General features: G+C 36.5%; 3 protein-coding genes across 5 annotated transcripts; 2 read left to right on the top strand and 1 right to left on the bottom strand.

Moving 5' to 3' along the window:
• Positions 1 to 3,657: 3,657 nt before the first annotated feature.
• On the top strand, positions 3,658 to 7,229 carry LOC140761788 (small ribosomal subunit protein uS7). Its single transcript, XM_073099286.1, has 4 exons — positions 3,658 to 3,816; positions 4,926 to 5,197; positions 6,418 to 6,621; positions 6,965 to 7,229. Exons 1-4 carry the CDS (start codon positions 3,760 to 3,762, stop codon positions 7,017 to 7,019), a joined length of 588 nt encoding a protein of 195 aa, XP_072955387.1. The 5' UTR covers positions 3,658 to 3,759; the 3' UTR covers positions 7,020 to 7,229.
• Positions 7,230 to 7,443: 214 nt separating this feature from the next.
• Positions 7,444 to 10,578, bottom strand: LOC140765940 (pentatricopeptide repeat-containing protein At4g32430, mitochondrial-like). Of its 2 annotated transcripts, none has more exons than XM_073105290.1 (2): positions 7,995 to 10,578; positions 7,444 to 7,555 (listed from the first exon to the last, which is right to left on the bottom strand). In XM_073105290.1, exon 1 carries the CDS (start codon positions 10,428 to 10,430, stop codon positions 8,157 to 8,159), a length of 2,274 nt encoding a protein of 757 aa, XP_072961391.1. In that variant the 5' UTR covers positions 10,431 to 10,578; the 3' UTR covers positions 7,444 to 7,555; positions 7,995 to 8,156. The 2 variants fall into 2 exon arrangements, with proteins under 2 accessions (XP_072961391.1, XP_072961383.1); XM_073105282.1 differs by having other exon boundaries at positions 7,476 to 7,565.
• On the top strand, positions 10,536 to 19,739 carry LOC140765925 (protein PUTATIVE RECOMBINATION INITIATION DEFECT 1). 2 transcript variants are annotated; one of them, XM_073105262.1, is made up of 9 exons: positions 10,536 to 11,095; positions 11,886 to 11,998; positions 12,073 to 12,257; positions 15,325 to 15,633; positions 15,764 to 16,730; positions 16,807 to 17,506; positions 17,816 to 18,096; positions 18,163 to 18,832; positions 19,331 to 19,739. In XM_073105262.1, exons 1-9 carry the CDS (start codon positions 10,658 to 10,660, stop codon positions 19,547 to 19,549), a joined length of 3,882 nt encoding a protein of 1,293 aa, XP_072961363.1. In that variant the 5' UTR covers positions 10,536 to 10,657; the 3' UTR covers positions 19,550 to 19,739. The 2 variants fall into 2 exon arrangements, with proteins under 2 accessions (XP_072961363.1, XP_072961371.1); XM_073105270.1 differs by lacking the exon at positions 15,325 to 15,633.

Here is a 19,739-nt window from a genome sequence, read left to right as displayed (position 1 = left end):
GATATATATATGGATATTGTAATAAGTTTAACTTGATGATATCATGACTTATTTTATGATAGATTATGTGATCATACGTGCATATTTGCACGTGATGAGTTCCACCCGTCCTATCGCGTGCGCTGTGCATGCCGTGTGGGCACATGGGCGTGCACGTGCTCGTGCCTGACGGAGGTGTTACATTTTCGGTATTTAGTGGAAGAGATAAAGTGCACGTATCTTGATGCATACTAAATTTGAGTGAACCAGTTGGGAGGCCATGAACATGACTTGGAGCTCGAGGACAACTAGTGGAACAAATTGGTAGGCCGCGCTATCGAATTGAGTCATATCTGCATGTAGACTCGTGGGCCAACGAGCATGACGTAAATTAGTATACTAGTCACCTTGAGGACAAGGTGTCGGATTATTACGATCAGATCACATATGTTTAAGTTGGGTCAAGTTAGTTAGTTAGCTTTATCTTATTATTTTAAATTTTAAATAAATCAGATAATTTGTATATGAATCCGATCTACTAGGGATTTTTACTCCTATTTAGTGAACATGTGTTGATCATTATCATGGAATGAATCTGAGTTTAGCCAACTTAATATTTTCATCCTTACCTTTTACCGTAGTCATTAGATCGTAGCCATAGAAGCATTTCGATCTTCCAAATCCTAGCCACCTTCCTCTAATAGTAGCCACTCTACCTTATGGCTATCCACCACCACCCTTGGTAGTCCACCACGCTTTGAGAACTGCCGTAACGTCAACTATTTACTATTTTACCCTATTTTACCCTACTCTACTATTTTATTAATACTTTTTCATCTAGATGTCAAATTCTTGTGAAACTAGATACGTTAGAACCCTAACTTCTGAAGAGATCGAACCTTAACTAAGAGGAGATCATATCATGTACCAAAAGATCGGCTATGGAACAATTCTTTAAGATCTGAATTTATTATAAAAAGCAGTCCATGTAATCGTGGAAAAATATTTGTCAAATATTCTCTAGTAGTCAAAAAATTACAAAACTAATTGGGTTAGATCCATAACTTTCTGATCTACAACTTTTGTATTTATGTCCTTTGCAGATTCAAACTACATCTAGGACGAAAACATGATAGAACATGAGTGATAGTGGTGGTGAGGGGTGAAGTGGATGTTAGAGTTATGGATGGTATGTTGATGAGGGTGGATTGTGGATGTGATTAAGGGAAGTAGACGAAGGGAACGAAATGGTCGAGATCCCAAAGAAGAGGGGTGATCGACAATCAAGGGGGATTAGAAGTTAGGAGAAACTTTGTCAATGGTAGAGGTGGAAAGATAATGAAGAGGGAGGAGGGAGAAGTCCAGAGAGAAGATAGGAAGCAAGAAATGAATAATACGATTCATAATGAAGTTGGCTGCCATCCACATATTTATAGAGGCTAGCCAACAAGGCCTAAAACAATATGAAACCCTAATTTTGGAGGATTCTTGTTGATCGCGTTCGAACGCACTCAAAAAGCTCCATCTCTAGATGTGCGAATGCGATACAGGCGTTCGAACATGGGTGTTCGAACTCGCCTGATCGCGTTCGAACGCACAATATTTGTTCTTTGTATTTGCGAACCTGATGCAGGCGTTGATAAGGGCGTTCGAACGCGATCCCTCCTACATTCGAACGCGACCTATAGGAATTTTATTTTAATAAAAATAAACACCTAATGCAATAAGAAAAGATCCTAACTAAGTGTATTAGATTGATCTTGAGTGATTTAAGATGGGTTTTCTGTCAAGAACTTGCAATTCGAGTGTTTTTCCTTATGTAGAAAAGGTTTGTTGTTGTTATCTCTCTTGCTCTCTCCATTGGGCCTGAGAGGAATTATTTGGAGATCTAAAGGCTTTCAGTGATCACCGACGATTGTGTCTCAAGAAGATTATGGCTATGGACCAAGGAAATTTAGAATCAAAGATTAGAGGTTCACTAGAGAATCGTTGAAAATCTAGGATTTATGAATTGCGGTAGGTTATGCATGAATTACTATCTCTAAGCTATTTGGTTGAGTTTAACTCGTGTTTTTAAGAATTAATTTCATAATGCTGGATCGATTCATAAATATTATAAACTTAGGATGTAAATGATAATAAAAGCTAAAAATATAATGTTTTTTAAATCAATTTCTTGAGATTTCTTTTATCAAAAACAAACTTGCCACGAAAAATAAACATGAAGTCTCAAACTAAATAAATAAACATGAATATCTATGAGAAAGGGGCGTTTTGCCGTAAAAAGCTCTTAGTTTTTTAATTGGCAGGCCCTCCTATTATCAAATTGCAAATTTAGATATTTTTTACTAATTTAAACTAATTTACTCTTTCTCTAACTCAATCCAACCATTTGATTAGAGCATACCTTTTGCATATATGATGCATATAAATTACATAGGTGAGGCGTAACGTTTTTATTTTTAAAATCTCGATGAGCACATTGTTGAAAATTACAGTGTACATTTTGCATAGATATTGTGTTGCTATATATATGTTACATAGGTGATGCATGACATTTTTTTTAATTAGAGCGTGCCGCAATATATATAAATTATATAGGTAATTCGTGGTTTTTATTTTGAAATCTCGATATATATATTATTAAAAATTAGAGTGTATATTTTGCATATACAATACATATAAATTATATAGGTAATGTGTGATATTTTTTTTAGAATACTACGGTACTTTTTAGATTTGTTAGGGCTAAATTAGTTAAAAAAGATTCAAAATTATAATTTGATAATGGGTTAAAAAATTAAAATGCTTTATGCTGCAAATCATTGTGAGAATACGTAAAAGTTTATTGTGCAAGTGTAATTACCTTAGTAGTTAACAACTAGAGGGTTTCTTCCGTGCAATATAATTAATTCTTTATCAATTAATTTGATGAAGATCTAACGGTTGAGATCTTTAAGGGTATAATAGGAATGAAAAAAATTACCGGTTCAGTAGGTAATTCTTTTTAGATATATAATCTTGCACATTATTTTTTAACAATTATATTATCTTAATATTTTATTAAGTAAAAGACATATATATCATTAACTGAGAGTAATGTATATATATATCAAAATAAGGGTATTGATGTCTTTTATAATTAACTTGATGAAAATTTAATTATATTTTATCTTTTTGATTATTTTTTATTATTTACATATATCTCCTATTAGTTTAAGATTGATTTAAATTGAATTTTAATAGATAGAGATAGAGAATTATATTTAAATTAAAGTTTATCTCCAAATAATCAAATTTAAATTATTTAATATTAAATGATATCTCCTATAATTAAGGAATAATTATATTTAAGAGATAAAGCTTAACGAAAGAAGAAAAAAAAATGTAGAGCGATTCTTCCGTACCGTAAAGTTAATTGTTTATCAATCACTTTGATGAAGATCTAATGGTTAAGATTTTCATTGATGAAGATCTAATGGTTAAGATTATCAAGGGTATAACAAGAAAATTGGAAAGTTAGGCACACGTAATTAATTTTTTTAACTAATATGCTCTTTTTTTTAAAGTAATGTGGTTTTGGAATTGGTACCGAAAACTGGCTATTATAGCCGTTGGATTAAGATTATAAATTTTAAAGGTGAATTGAAGTATTTGCCTAACAACTATAGTAGATATTTAATAAAATACCGTGGAACCTAGGGTTTTCACTCCCCACTTCTCCGTCAGCCTCGTTTCCCGCTTCCTCTCGCGAGCTTTCTCGTGGTATCAGTGGCGACAATGATGGCTGAGCCCGAAGTCAAGCTGTTCGATCGGTGGTCCTTCGATGAAGTGCAAGTATATCCTTCTCTTCTCTCCTATTATTTACGGTTCTAGCGTTTCTGAGCTCCATTAGGAGACTAGTTTGATATGGTACGGAATTCTTGGACTTAATTTATCAGCATGTTGGTTCCCCCTTGTGATGCCTTTATGGTTTAATCACGCGGGTTTACTGGTTACTTTGGTGCAATTGATAGTTTTCTGTTGCCTAGAGATCTCCACTATCGCAAGCATGGCTTCTTGATGTGGTGAGCAGGGTAGTCTTGTAGATTTTCTAGTGCTTGGGTGGATTTGGTAGTGGTGGGGAAAATGGGAAAATTTAAAGAAAAAAGAGACTGATGATTAGTGAGGATGTCCCATAACTGAGAATATTAAGGAAAAGGAAGATGTTTTAAGGGATATACTGCTTAATTTTATTCTCAGTTTTCACTTGGTGTTGATAAATGGAAAAAAGAAATATTCGTCATTGAATGTCTCATATTGATGTTGAGAGATCTATATTCTGATGTAAATTTGTTTTAGAGCTAAGAGATAATATGTAAAGTATATGTTTCATTATGATATGGTAATTATTCCTTCATTGCCTCTTTTGGTTTTAAAAGTCGATATTACATCCTATAACTGGGATGGTTTGATCTGAAAGCTTGCAATTCATTCAATTATTTTATTATTTTAAAGTAGGATACTTTGTTCTTTAGGGTTTCTTAGAATTAAACTTTTTTTTTTCTTGTTGAATATCTGTAAATGATTATCTGTTATTGATACAGGATTTGCATCAGAGAGCAAACAAGCTGCATCTTAGTTTCTTTCATTTCTGATGTTACAATTATAGCCCTTATTTTAGTTTTTCCTGAGGTTCCTTTTACATCTTTAATGGGCCTCCAGAAAGGACTCCTGTTTGAGTGCTTCTCCAGAAGAAAATAAAAGGAAAACATTGTGGAGACTGGATTTGGATTTTTGGACTTAATATGTTGTATTTCTCGAATGTCTTGTTTCACTTACCTGTATTAGGTCTCCAGAAAGGATCCCATTTTGAGTGCTTATCCAGAAGAAAATAAAAAGAAAAAATTGTGGAGATGGGATTTGGACTTAACATGTTCTTGTATTTCTCAAATGTCTTACTACAGGTCAGTGACATTTCACTTGCTGATTACATTGCTGTTACCCCTGCAAAGCATGCTACATATCTTCCTCATACTGCTGGAAGGTATTCAGTGAAGAGGTTCCGCAAGGCCCAATGCCCTATTGTTGAGAGACTGACCAATTCTTTGATGATGCATGGCCGTAATAATGGGAAGAAACTGATGGCTGTTCGCATAGTTAAACATGCAATGGAGATCATTCATCTGCTTACTGATGCAAACCCAATCCAAGTGATTGTTGATGCTGTCATTAACAGGTGATTATTTTACAACCCATTCTGTTGAAAAGTACGGTACTTTTGGATGGTTATTGATTTATTTCAATTCCATTGACACAAAGAAAACAAAAAAATAAGCTCACATCGAGAATATTTTATGTTTAATCTTCTTGCACCACAATCTGCTCAAGAATCATGTTAGATTAAAGCCTAATGCTATCTGACTGTAGGTATGGCAGGCCACTGTTGTCTGAATTGCAATGGGCTAATATTTTTTTAGTTAATTTTATAGGCCTTAGCAACATTGTTAGCATGGATTAGTTGCAATAGTTTTGTGTATGACTATATTCTCTATGGTCTAAATCATTCTATTGAAGATTTAGGACTGGATAAGAATCTAGCAGGTTCTGTGTTGCTTAAAACTGTATAGTTATGATGGATTGAATATATGATATTTGTTTCTTAATTAAGGTCACATTTCAAGGTTTGTCACTTGATGATTGAGTTTTGCCAAAAACATCTATAACAGACACTAGATTAAAGTATTAAACAACAGCTTGAATCATTCACACGTGCATACACAGGTTCAACTATCAGTCAATCCATATGATTCAACCTGATTCAGGACAATGAAGCAGCCTGTATTGTTGTGATATCATTTATTAATAGTCTTTTAAGACCTTGGAAAAGTTGAATCCAGTCCACTCCAAAGGAGTACTGAGAAACTCAGAAGATCTCTTTTAAGGGGCTATGTATATAAGAACTTTCCTTTCTCCATCTCATCTGCCTATAGCATTTGATTGTTGAAGATGGTATCCCTTTCACCATACGACTTTCTTAATAGTTATAGCTCTCCGGAACAGTTTTGGATGTTAATTTCCAGCTGACCTCATGTATCAATTGTGTATCCTGATGACATCATCTTTTAATGAAAAGACTCAGTATGTTCTTGTATTTCATGTCTTGTGTAGATGGTTTGAAATAGATAGGTACTTCTACATAATATCATACAAATATATTTGTAGTTATATGAAACATAGTGTCATCTGGATAGAAATATGATGTTGTGCAGCCAGTATGGGTTACTCTGTAGTACCAAAAGAAGAAAAGCTTTTCTACTTTTGATTTGCTATACAGGCTTGAGATTGGTTCCATGAACTTCTGTTTGTCAGTTTTATATGCTAGCCTTTTTCCTCTGCTTTGTAAGGTTTTCACCATCAAATGTGACAGTGGCTTACTTTATTTTACTTTGATCTTAGTGGGCCACGAGAAGATGCTACTCGTATTGGGTCTGCTGGTGTTGTTAGGCGACAGGCTGTTGATATTTCTCCGCTGAGACGGGTTAATCAGGCAATATACCTCCTCACTACAGGTGCCAGAGAGAGTGCTTTCAGAAACATCAAGACCATTGCTGAATGCCTTGCTGATGAACTAATAAATGCAGCAAAGGGCTCTTCAAACAGGTATTTGGGCTCTGCATCTTTTACTGCAGATATGAGTTGTACTCTTTGACTATATTTAGTCGTGTCATATTGAGTTAAAAACTTTCACTTATCGCTAAATGCTGCAGCCTTGTCAAAGTAAAATGCACTTTTCCCTTAGCTTAGCACTTTTTTACAGACTTGATTACTTATTGACACAAGTACTATTGCATTTTTTGTGTTCTTTTGTTGGTTTTTGATGCGGTGTGCTGCTTGATTTTACCATCCCTCCTGTCAGCACTTAATTTCATCAGTGTGATTTTTATTACTGCTGGTTTTGTGGCTACTGCTTTTATCACCCAACTCACTTTAATGTTTTTAACAGCTATGCCGTCAAGAAGAAGGATGAGATTGAACGTGTTGCAAAGGCAAATCGTTGACTGCTGTTCATTCACTACAAACTTTCTCTGTACGTAAGGATACGAGTTTGGAGTAGACAATATTAAGCATTTTTCTGTGTTTATTTTTTATCTAGTTTTATTATGACTCAATTGTTATGCTTTTTCCTCTATTACCGTCTTACAATCTGGAAAAGATCGGATTAGTGCTGGAATCTAAGTTTAAAGATTAAATCTTCCTTTTGATATTAACTATAGTTATCAAGCATAATTGATTATCAGCTGTGTATACTTTACTTTTTTTCTGTAAATGCATCATGCATGGGTTGGAGATTAGTTGTCGCAAAAGGTTGCTTATATTATTTCCTAGAGTTGATAAATATTTTGATACAGTGAAGTGTTAATTATCAATTGCAAAATAAAATATAATTAAGTTGTAAAAGACCCCAATTTTTTATAAAATCCAAAATATAATAAATCCACAAATCCATGTGAGTACCTTAACAAATCCAATATATCCTTCTTGCTTGACCGACTTGATGCCCTTGGCGTGTGACTTTGTCATCTCTTTGTTTAGTCTGTAATATGCTAGAAAAGATACCAGCAAAAGTTAAACCAACAAGCAAAGTTTCTAAGCAGTGGGTATATAGCTAATTGATAATCAAAGTTTCCAAAATGCCATATGCACCAAGTAATAGGAAACAATAAACAAATACAAAAGGAAAGAAAGAAAAGAAGAAAAATAAGATCTAGGGATTTCCTTTTTGCTGCTATAGGGCTATCTGTATGAACCCCATGATGGAACATAGGTAGAAATGTTTTTGAGTGTAATGCTTCATCAATTTGGAAAAGCAGAAAGCATAACTATCAGATGCCAAGCAAAAGTAGGTTTGATTGTTTAACTGGATTATATAGACTCTAAAAATGTTTCAACTTTCAAGTTCATCTAGGCAGATGCAAACATACACCAAAACAAATTTATACTAATCCAAAAGATATAAATGGTAAATTTCTCACCTTCTTGAAGCCCTTCATTTTGGGATTGTACACATGGGTCAACATTCAGCCCATCCTTTCAATGCTTGTTTTGGAATCGTAAACAATGACTCTCTATAATTTGATGCAAGTCTAAGACTTGAATCATGATAACAAATATGATGTTAAAATAATGCTAAGAAATCAACAAGCAAATGAAGCAGACACTTCCATTTCTATATCACTATCTAAAAGTTTCATTTCTAAACCCACACTATTGGCCACTGAATAGATCTCTTTTGCCAATGGATGTGTCATATCATCCGATGAAAATTTATGCATATGTATTGAATCTCTGATACCGGCATCCACCCAACTGAACCCCACTTCCTTCTTCACCCCTCTCTCTCTCATTCCCTTTCTTATCTTTGCCACATGTTCCCATTCACCCTTTTCAGCATAGATGTTTGAGATCAGAACATAGGTCCCTGATTCTGCTGGTTCCATCTCCATCAGAAGATCCGCCACCCTCTTCCCCATCTCCACATTACCATGGACTCTGCAAGATCCTAGCAAGCTTTGCAATGCTGAAATCCCAGGTCCTGTTGGAATTTGTTTTAGAAGTTCCTCTGCCTCGACTAATCTCCCTGCCCTCCCCAACATATCGACCAGGCAAGCATAATGTTCAGGCCAAAGATCAACCCTGCGCTCCAACATCATCGAGTTAAAGATATCTTGACCCTTATCAACCATCCCTTTACAACCACAGGCCACAAGGACGGCAAGGAGTGCAACACTGTCAGGAGTAATACCAGAGCTCACCATGTTATCAAAGAGACTCATTACAGTCTCATAGTTTCCATGTTTCGCATGTGCTGAAATTATGGCTGTCCAGCTAATAAGGCTCCTCTGAACTGTCTCCTCAAATGCCTTTTGAGACTCATCGATGCTACCACGCTTAGCATACATGTCAATAAGGGCACCTGAGACATATTCATCAGTGTTAAGACCTAGCTTAACTATGCAGCAATGACATGTCTGACCATAAGTTAAAGACACTGTTTCTGCAGTAGTAATTGAACTGAGAATGCTGCCAAATGTATATTGATTTGGCTTCAAGTGTAAGATCAAAGAAGAGAAAATTTCCAGGGCCTCTTTGCATAGTTGATTCTGTGCATAGCCTGAAACCAAAGAATTCCAAGTGACTATCTCCTTGTAGACCATCCCATCAAAGATTCTCCTTGAATCCTTCACACACTGCAATTTTGCATACATGGTAATAAGACTATTTGACACATTCACTTCTGCCAAAATACCAGTTTTCACACAAACCCCATGAATCATTTGGCCTTCTCTTAGCAGATGATCACTTGTCACGGCAAAGATCAGCGCAACAAAAGTGACATCATTCGGCTGAACCCCATCTAGTCTCATATCATTAAACAATGAAATTGCATTATCTGGGTCCATAGAAATGATAGTAGTCCACGAGACAACGTTCCGCTCTTTTGTGGTTTTGAAAACTGTTCCTGCAGAGCCAAGATTGCCACACTTGTAGTACATTGAGATAAGCACATTAGAAAGAGATACATGCGCTGCAAGTCCTACCTTCTCGGCAAAACAGTGGATTTGGCATCCTAACCTGATCAACCCCTTGTGCCCACATGCTGGTATCACACTAGCAAATGATATCCGGTCGGGTCTCATCCCTTCCTCCCTCACCATCTTAAGGAAAAGCTGAATTGCCTCCAACTCATGATTCCCTTCTTGCGTAAGACCACAAATTAATGCATTCCAAGAAACCAAGTCCTTAAACACCATTTCATCAAACACTCTCTCAGCCTCATCAAGAAACTCGCTCCTAGCATATGTGGTGATGAGAGCATTCATTACAAATGTGTCCACACAAAACCCACATCTCAAAATAACAGAATGCAATTGCTGCCCAAATTCGACATCCCTGATGTCCGCTGCAAAGGCAAGACTAGTGGTCAAAGTGACAGCATCAAAAGGAACCCCAGCACGGGCCATCATGGATACAAACTCCAAGGCATGAATGGCATCGGCAAAGCCAGAAAGGATGGTGTTCCACGAAACAACATCTCGGTTTGGCAAGTCATCGAACAACTTGTGTGCAATATAAAAAGATCCAGTTTTGGAGTAGACGGTCATCAGAGAATTGGAGATGAAGGTATAGGAGTCAAAGCCGGAGGAGACAACATAGGCGTGGAGTTGGGTTATGGATTGGGAGGTCAAGCAAGAGGTGATGGCAGTGGAGATAGTGGCGGGGTTAAGAGGGATGTCGAAACGGAGGTGGTCGCGGATAGTTTTGAGAGGACTGGAGGCGACGATGATGTTCGCAACGGGCCATAATGCTCTTTGCGGGACTTCGTCGAGCAGTTGGTCAGCGGTTTGCGAAAAGAGGGTTTTGAAATGGGAGTTCGCGGGTAAACGGGTGGGAACTCGAAGACGTCGCATCAAATAACGTAGGCCGAGATTAGAGACCTGACGAGTGACGACCACTTCGAAATGAAGAGATGAGTTTCACTTGAGCTTAAATAGGATTAGGTCAAGAGTGGATTTCCATACTCGTTTCCAAAATAGCGAGTGATTGGACTACAGTTTATAAAGCTCCTCGAAGGCGCGCGCGATGTAGTGATTTTAGACACGAGGAAGGAGGAATAGAAATAAAGCATCGGAAAGCGATGGAAGTAGAGCTCGACGTAGACGAATTGCCTCCGATCCGTACGTGCGCGAAGGGCCACCGCTCGACCTTCTCGGTGGCGGCGGCGGACGGCAGCGGCGCTGCCATCTGCCTCACGTGTCTCTCCACCCTCCTCTCCGACCCCAGCTCCTTATCCCACCACGTCTCCTACGCCCTCTCCCAGCTCTCCGTCGCGCTACTTCACAATCGCCACCTCCTCTTCTGCACGTGCCGTCCCCACCTCCTCGTACCCCCTCTCGTCCGCGCCCTTGCCGCCACCGGCGACCGCGCTGACGACCGCCTCGCCCGTCAGGCCGCTGACGTCATCGCCGACCTATGCAACGCCGCCGCCGATGATCATTGGTACGTCGTCGGCGAGTTCGTCGGCCGGATCGCCGATCTGCTCGCATCGGGGTGCCTCTTGCGCCAGCTATACACGGTAGAGAACTAGTGACCGATTTGCCGCGGTGTTTGATTAATAATACATCTTTTTTGTTAGATTGCAGGATAGAAGTTTTAGTTGAGACTGACTGTTCGGACTTTGATTTCTTGATATCGTGGATTAGTTTCAAGAAATTTTTATTACTGTAGATAAATCTTTGTTTGATAATTCTCTTATCTTTTGGGAAATATAAGCCTCTTGAATTTTACTGATTAAAATTGAAATGAGAGTGGATGTTTTCCCTCTAAGAGTCTTGATTTGTCACATAATTCTCACAAATGTTTACATGAGAATGCTTTTATTTGCTACATAATTTAATTATACTTTAGAGCCTTGAGTTATCACATAATTTGCACACATTTATACATGAGAACATCAACTCCAAAGTTGCTAACCTAATCGTATACATCTGGACTAACTTTTGTAATGCATTTCTTCTGGAATAACATGGCAATCTTTGTTTATAACATACCCTTCATCCCCAAGAGGTAGGAACGCTATATATGAGCTCTCTCTTTTTTTCTTCTTCTCATCTTCTTGATTAAAATAGAGTGGGTTCTATTAGATGCAATACATGACAATCTTGATATAATTACAGTCATCACTATATTCACCTGTGTAATTGTGTCATATTATAATTCTATAATTACTAACTTAAAGACTTCCATGTATAGCATCTGATACTGCAGTGATTTTTATATTTTGGTACTATGAGTTCTGTGAAGTGTGGACATTTTCAAGTATTTTATTTCTCCACTTATAAAATGGTTTTTGTTTTACAATGCAGCTGCATTGTTTCGGTGTCCTGCTATCTTCTCACCAAAATGCTAACCCTGCAGCACACATAGGAGATAAATTCAGTCTGTTCTCCAACCTTTTAGATGGTCTTCAGCTACCAAGGTGAAATATAGTGCTTCTGCGGTGCCCTTTTAACCAACCTTTCCTTCTAATTCCCTTTGTTTTCTTTCATGCAGTGAAGAGATTCGTGGGGAGATTTTTTTTGTGCTTTACAAAATGTCTCTCCTGCAAGCTACACCATGGGATGATATTTATGATGACAGTGTTGCTGATAGCTCAGCTACTGGAGAGAGGTTGTTACACCTCTCACTTGAAGCTCTGCTAAAATCCCAAAGTAATGATGTGCGCATGAACTGTGTAGGTCAGTGCCACTTTATGAATTATTTGCAATTTAAAATTCCTTGGTTCAATCTTATCAGCTTATTTTCTCATATTAGTAATTTAGTCAGTTACAGGGAGATGTTTCTCGCGGCTGCATTCATTATGTAGATCTTAATTAATTCTATATTCCATACTATTGCTTAAATCTATATATATTATTGCTTGTGGATTTTGTACCTTAAACATGGCATTTGTTTGCAGTTTAGAGCTAAACATGGTTATAGCTACTCTTATTTCTTTTATGCTTAAATACTACACTTCTACTTGGATTTAATTGCTTTGGGTGCTTAGTTGTAAATCATGGATAGTAGTGTTATTATTCTTTGATAAGACATGCATTTCAAATTAAAAGGGTTCATAAAACTAAAATAAGAAGTGTTAATTCAGGATATCTTATATAAATTGATACAAATACCTTTTGTAGTGGATGGATGGAGTACACCCAAATAATATAATTAAAATTACCCTTCTTTTCTGCTCATTTTCTTCGAAAAATGTGTCTATTTTCTGATCTTATGTGTGCAATGTTGGCCTCTATATACAAAATACGTATTTACACTTACGTAATACAGGTAACTCTATCAGCAATGCCTACCTATAGGTTAGAATGTGTGGTAGTTTTTGCAGATTGCATGGTTATAAAGCAGCAACGCATGGTAGTTTCTGCACAGTGCATGGTTATAAAACAATAATGTGCATTACTACGCTAGCAATACATACCTATAGATAGGGAGTGCAGCTTACTAGATATGAATGCCTATTTCTAGTTATGCATGCTTTGAAATGATAGTTACATTGCCTAAGGATATATTTGGTCTTATCATGGGCACATTGGAAATTTCACATTACTAGCTAACCATACTCCAAAAGGGTTTGAAACATGGGCTAGGCCTTGTCAGTACACTTGATGTGACATGGCTAATGAAGTATGGATACATTCAACACGATACCAACATGACGGCACGGTAAATTTTGAAAAAATAAAGGCACAGACATAGCATAGGACATAGTGGAACAAATAAATAAGTAAATAAAATATATCAAATTATTGATAAATCATGCAAAAGTTTGCAATCTGATAGTGTAAAATATTAAATACACATACATTAGGATATAAGAAGTATTCATGAGAATATACTAATTTAGGGATAAGAAAAACTTGAAAGATAATGAAAGGTGTACAAAATTCGAAAAAGCCATCAAAACTACAAAAACATGTTTAAGTAATTGAGTTCTATAAAAGTTCAAAAACTAACAATCATTAGAAAATAAAAATGTAACATTAGGTAGATCATTCATCTTTAGCCGGTGGTGGATCCTCATCATCAATAAATATTATAATCTCCAAATACAGTTCATCAATTGAGAGATCAACAAATGTTAATACTTTAGCACCATCAAAAGAATCATAAGAATTTTTCCTGTCGTCTCATATCTTGGTTTCCTCTCTCAAATAATCTAAAGACCTCCTTACTAGAGGGCGAAGATTATTATGCACATATACTAAATCTTCAACTTTAAAACTCTCTCAGCCCTAAATCTCACTTATCGGAATACGATAGTGCGATGACAATGAGTGGCTGAGCACGGCGAGTGCGATGAAAGATTGAGCAAATCGAGGGTGATGGACAAGCAGTTGAGCAAATTGAGGGCGGCAAACATCGACTGTGTTTCTTGAGATTGGGAAGCGACTTTCTCTTTTTCTCTGCCTCCCTCCCTTCCACCCCACAAGTAGCTTCTTTTTCATTTCTTTTGATCTCCAGCTGTGCTTCTTTGAGACCAAATATACTTCTTTTCAATTTCCATTAGAATTTCTTCTTTGAAATCTCTCTCTCTCTCTGCCTCTCTGCTCTCCTTGAAAGCCTTTCATTTTTTTTATATTGATAGGGCCTAAATTGAAATTTTTGTTTTTATAATGTTAGACTGACCGGCCTTATTTTTTTTCCTTCATTTTTTTCTTATTATGTTAGAGCATTTCAATTTGCAGCAAATACTAATATTTTCTAAATTTTTGTCCCTTAGCTATAATATGTTGAGAACTACATTACTTTAATAAGAAAAAGCAAATATTGAAATGTTGCTAAACCCTATTAGTGCATATGGGGAGAGAAAAGGATGAGCATTATATATGATGGTTAGACTGATGCACAGAGGAGATTGCTTTTAAATTTTTTAGCAGTGACTGTAAGTGACCCTATGGTTTTGATGGCTGTGAATATAAGAACAAATTTTTATTTCTAATTTGATTATTAAAATCATTGAAAAGGTAGAATCTTATAATGTAATTCAAGTAGTTATGAATAATGCACCTATTTGTAAGACAGCAGGAATGCTTCTTGAGGTAAGATTTTCTCATATTTTTTGGACTCTATGTGCAATTCATACTCTCTGCTTTGAAAAACATATAAGTAGCAAAACATGTTGAGGTAAATGAGATTGTGTTTGATAAGTTTAGCTAGATTTCAATAATTGTAAGGGATGTAATGTGCATAAAAACTTCATCATGCAATATTCAATGAGGTTAGTTGTCTTTAATAAATTCGGCAATTTAAAAATTGATTGCTATTGCGAAGACTTGCTTTACCTTAATGATTATAATGTTGAAAAGATTAAGAAAGATCAAGAATAGTCTTCAATCAATGGTATTCAATGATAAATGTTGTTCCTTTAGGGATGATGATATTGGTAAAGCACAATTTGTCAAAGATAAAATTTTCGATGACCTTTCATGAAATAAAATTAAACATATACTTGCATTTACAAAGCCTCTATATATTATGGATTGTATAAATAAATAAACTATGTTTACATTTGATACATGAAATGTGAGATACTATAATTGAAAAGGTGAAGACAGTCATCTTTATACATGAAAACAAGGTGAAGACAGTAATATCTATCATATGTTGGTTCTTGGCCATGTCAGAATATGAATCACTGTTCAATTTAATTCTGGCATTTTCACATGTACCGGTCCTCTATTCAATTGTTTCATTTTGAGGCTACATATTTTTCTAAAATTTGACTAACTGGGTTTTTCTTCTCAGCATTCCTTCTCGTTTTAACTAAAAGAGGTGTCTTTGAGAATTTTTTTGTGCATGATCAGAACAATATTGATGTTAGAGAAGCTGATGATTCCGTGCAATCAAATGAGACATCGTTGCCTACTCCTCTTATAAGTTTGTTTGCTGAAGCAATCAAAGGATCCTTGCTTTCTTCTAATACAGAAGTCCAAGTTGGCACATTGGACTTGATTTTTCATTTCCTATCATCAGATATGAGTTGTTTCGGTCAAATCCAAGCTCTTCTTAATGAAAATATTGCAGATTATGTATTTGAAGTACTGAGACTATCAGGTAACGGGGTCAGAAGTTTTCTCTGTCTTTACCTAGTATATCTATAGAAAGATCTAAATGTTACCCTGCATATTGAAGTTGCAATAGTTGAAGATGCTCACAAGGTAGAGCTGTTCATTGCTATTTGCAGGAAACAATGATATCTTGATTGTTCCTTGCATTCAAGTACTTTCTCTTCTAGCAAATGCAGTGGAAATCTTCAAAGAAAGACTTGCTATAGGATTCCCCACACTGCTTTTTGTTCTTCATTACGTAGCAGAGATACCATTTCATCCAGTTCAATCACATGTGTTAAAGCTCATATGGACTTGTATCTTGAACTGTCCTGGAATCATGTCAATCTCTCAAGCAGAAGAAATAGCAGTTTCCTTGACAGAAATCTTCAGAAGGCATAGCACTGGGGAACTAGGCATGAGTTCTGAAGCCTTCACTCTAGCCTGCTCAACATTTGTCGAGATTTTGAAGTCATCTTCTTCTTTTGATATCCAGAAGTTATCATTGCTCATCAAAGAGGCATCAAGAAATGCAATTTCTTCATGTACCAAGTCTCATGAATACTCCGATCTTCTCCTGTATTCTCTTTACCTTCTGAAAGAAGCACTCTTGTATAGTCGGGAAGAATATACCAATCCAAACTCTCACAAAACGGACATAGAAAACAGCATCATAGAAACATGTGAAACCTATCTTTTACCTTGGCTTCAAAGAGTTTCTTTTGATGGGCAACATGAGGAAGCATTACTGGGAGTTTTTGAAAATTTTCATATAATTTTGCTCAAAGGATCTGACATCAAGGCACGGAAGTTTGCTGACATGCTTGCTTCATCATCTTGGTTTAGTTTATCATTTGGATGTCTGGGTCTATTTCCATCAGATCATATGAAATCAAGGGTATATTTGATGCTTAGCTCTGTCATCGACAAAGTTTTAGGTACCGACTTTGGACAAGCAATCAGAGATGCTTATATGTATCTTCCATCAGACCCTCTTGAATTGATATATTTACTTGGGCAGAAGAGCTTGCAAGACATTAACCTGGTTTCGTGTCAACATGCAGCTCTCATAATCTTATATGTTAGCTCATTGTATGGTGAAAGGTACTCTATCATCTGCCACTTTGCTCCACTATTTAAGAAATCTCAATATAACTTTACTGATTGTTAATCCCATCAGGCTTGCTGATGAGAACCAAATGCTCGCTTCGATAGAGCAATATATCCTTATTAAAAGCAACAGCTTCTCATGTGGAATTACTGATTCCATGATGCTGACACAACTGGTGAATCTTTATGGCTTTGTTAGAGGTGCTCCATATGGCTACGCAATACCATACAGTCCAGAAGCAGAGAAAGCAGTGTTTCGTTTGATAGCTGAAAAGGAGTGGGATTTATTGGTAATGCGAATCCATCCAATAGCACTTAAGTGGCTCTTTCAGCAAGAAGAAATAATGAAACCAATGTCACAACAGGTCTTGAATTTTTGCAAATTCTATTTTTCAAACAAGACCCAGAGTTGTGTATATTTGGATGGCATTCAGTTATTGGACATCCAAATGATTGCAGGACTGGTTGTTTCTGGAGATAGCTATATATCATCAGTACTGGTGTCATTGTTGAGGCAGCAAATAGAAGAAGGTAGAGAAGATGATTGCATATGTGTGCTTAATGTCACGGCAGAAGTCTTGAGCATCTTTCCTAATGTTTCTGACCAGTTTTGCTTGTGCAGCATTGCTGATGCATTTCGTTCTCTGCATCACTCAGTACACTCTTCAGAGATCTTTGTGTCCTGTTCCCGCTTGGTTTTTAATGTTCTGTATTCAGCAAGCTATAGAACACTCTCCCAAGATGATGACTGGCTTGCAGTTACTGTAGAGGTACTCTAGAGTCTAGTCTTTGTATCTTAGAAGTCCCACTTGAAAGTCAATTGTCCTCCTAGCTATGCTTTGACACTTGGTGAGAATATAGTAAGTCATTAATATCATCAAGAGTAAAGGACAAAAGGTACATTTTATTTACTAGGGAATGGATTGATTGAAATCCCCTGGCTTTGACTAGTTTATTTTGGACCAGAACTTCGTTGCAACTGATCCAACCAAAGGCAAACTTAGACTTAGATTAGGTTGAGAGAAATTTACACAATATAGAAATATGTTGTTTTCTCATATTAAGACTTTTTTTTGCAGTTTCTGGAGTATTTAAACCCTAAATTAGCTTCCCAGTCATGCAGTCAAGAAGACAATGTAATATTGGGAATTTTTTGCCTCATCTTGCATCATTCTACAAACAAAGTTCTCCAAGAAGCAGCAAAAGCCATAATCTTGAGCAGCCCTCTGGTTTCTTTGATGGATAGTGTAGTCCAAACAGCCTGTTCAAAAGGTCCTGCTTTGGTGGAACACGACGAGGAGACAGCCCTGGGAGAGTCCTTGGTGTTTGTTCTTTTACTATCTTTCTTCTCTTTAGAAAGGTTAGTAATGTCATCTTAAACCTTGAAACGATTTGTGTCAGATGAGCTAACATTATCTCTTCTCAGTTTACATGTGATTTTCGAGGAGAATATGGACTGGCAGGACTTTCTTGAATTCTCAAATGAGGTTCACTCTTTATCAGTTCTTGGCATAGCATGCCATGACTTGTGCAGGCTGATACACTTCGGTTCTTCTCTTATCAAGCTAATTGCTTCACAATGCCTGGTGGAACTGCTTGCAAGAATTTCAGACCAGAGGATCCACCAAAATTATGACCTAAAATGCTCCTTTAGGTACCTAGAATCCATAATGTCTGTAACAGAAGGTTTCCTTTTTTATGAAGACATTAATGTTGCAAGAAATTGTAGCATCTGCTTTGGTACAATTTTATGTTGGGAGAAGCTTGGATTGCAAGAGAAGAAGGCAATTAAAGGGACAAAGTGGTGTAGGCTAGTCATGGAGGAATTGGCAATAGCCTTGACTGCTCCAGGTTTGGCATCAAGATCTTTCACTAATCAGCAGAAGTCTGCAGCTCATATTGCTGTGTCGTTGCTCAAACTGGACCAAGTACCTGGGTGGATCAAAACTTTGTTTAACAATTCCTTTATCTCTGGAATTATTAAAAACATTTCTGCTAGAAATGTAACTGCAGAAGTTGTCAAGCTTTTCACGGAGCTGATGGCCAAGAAATATCTCAGCCAAGAGCAGGTTGCTGCTTTACATCACTTGTTCCAGGTGTGTACCTTATAGTTCTATTCTTAAAAAGGTTAGTTAGCATGTACTGTTCCAAATAATATCTTATTTTCCTACGTCTCCTCTCCAAGAATAAGCTAATCTAAAACCAGTCTATAGTTGAATAAATTTGAACAGTCAGCTATCTTTTATATTCATGATTGTCTCCTACATATCACAGATTGATCCATTGATGTGCAGTACCGCATGCATTTTGCCTCTCCTCTTGTATAAATAATTATTTTCTTTTCTTTATTAAATGAAGTCCACCATATCGACATTCTAATTAATAGCAAAAACATACCAATATATACTGTGATTTTCAACAAGGAAAATTAGGAGTCACTTGTCAGTGTAGAGTTAAGACTGCAGAACGGTGGAACAAATCGAAATTTTATTTGGAGAGATAGTGTCACAGCATGGCTATCTTAGAAATGTTACTTATACTTTCTTTTCAATCAATTAATTTTGGTTAGTAAAAATTTATTTATGATCTTTCAGATTTGCAGAAAGCAAGTCTACAAAGACAGTACCAATATGCAACATGTGGAGGAGAACTCTGGAAAGGTGGTCACTGCCCATGATGATATAGGTAAAATTTGCAGCATGCTCATTCATATTATGCTGCACAAGAATCTAGATTGCAATGACCTTCAAATCGAGCATAAGAAACTCTTGGACGAAATCGAAATTTTCTTCCAACAGTCAAGTAGACAATAGTAGTAATTCAAACTGAGGTTAATTTCCTAGTTTTCTACTATTCTAGTCATTTCAGAATATAGCCTTTTCTTCTGTTAGTGTTAAGAGGATGGAATTTCAAATCATATTGATGTTATCCATAATCCTTTGTTATATTAACCGTGGCCGTCTGGGTTCATGTATTTGAAGAAACTGCAAATGTATAAAGGGT

This window comes from Typha angustifolia, chromosome 1, assembly GCF_048772165.1.
Source record: "Typha angustifolia cultivar Huaian chromosome 1, ASM4877216v1, whole genome shotgun sequence".
Taxonomy (NCBI): Eukaryota; Viridiplantae; Streptophyta; class Magnoliopsida; order Poales; family Typhaceae; genus Typha; species Typha angustifolia.
The sequence above is the reverse complement of the archived record's forward strand: the minus strand, read 5'-3'. Positions and strand labels throughout refer to the sequence as shown.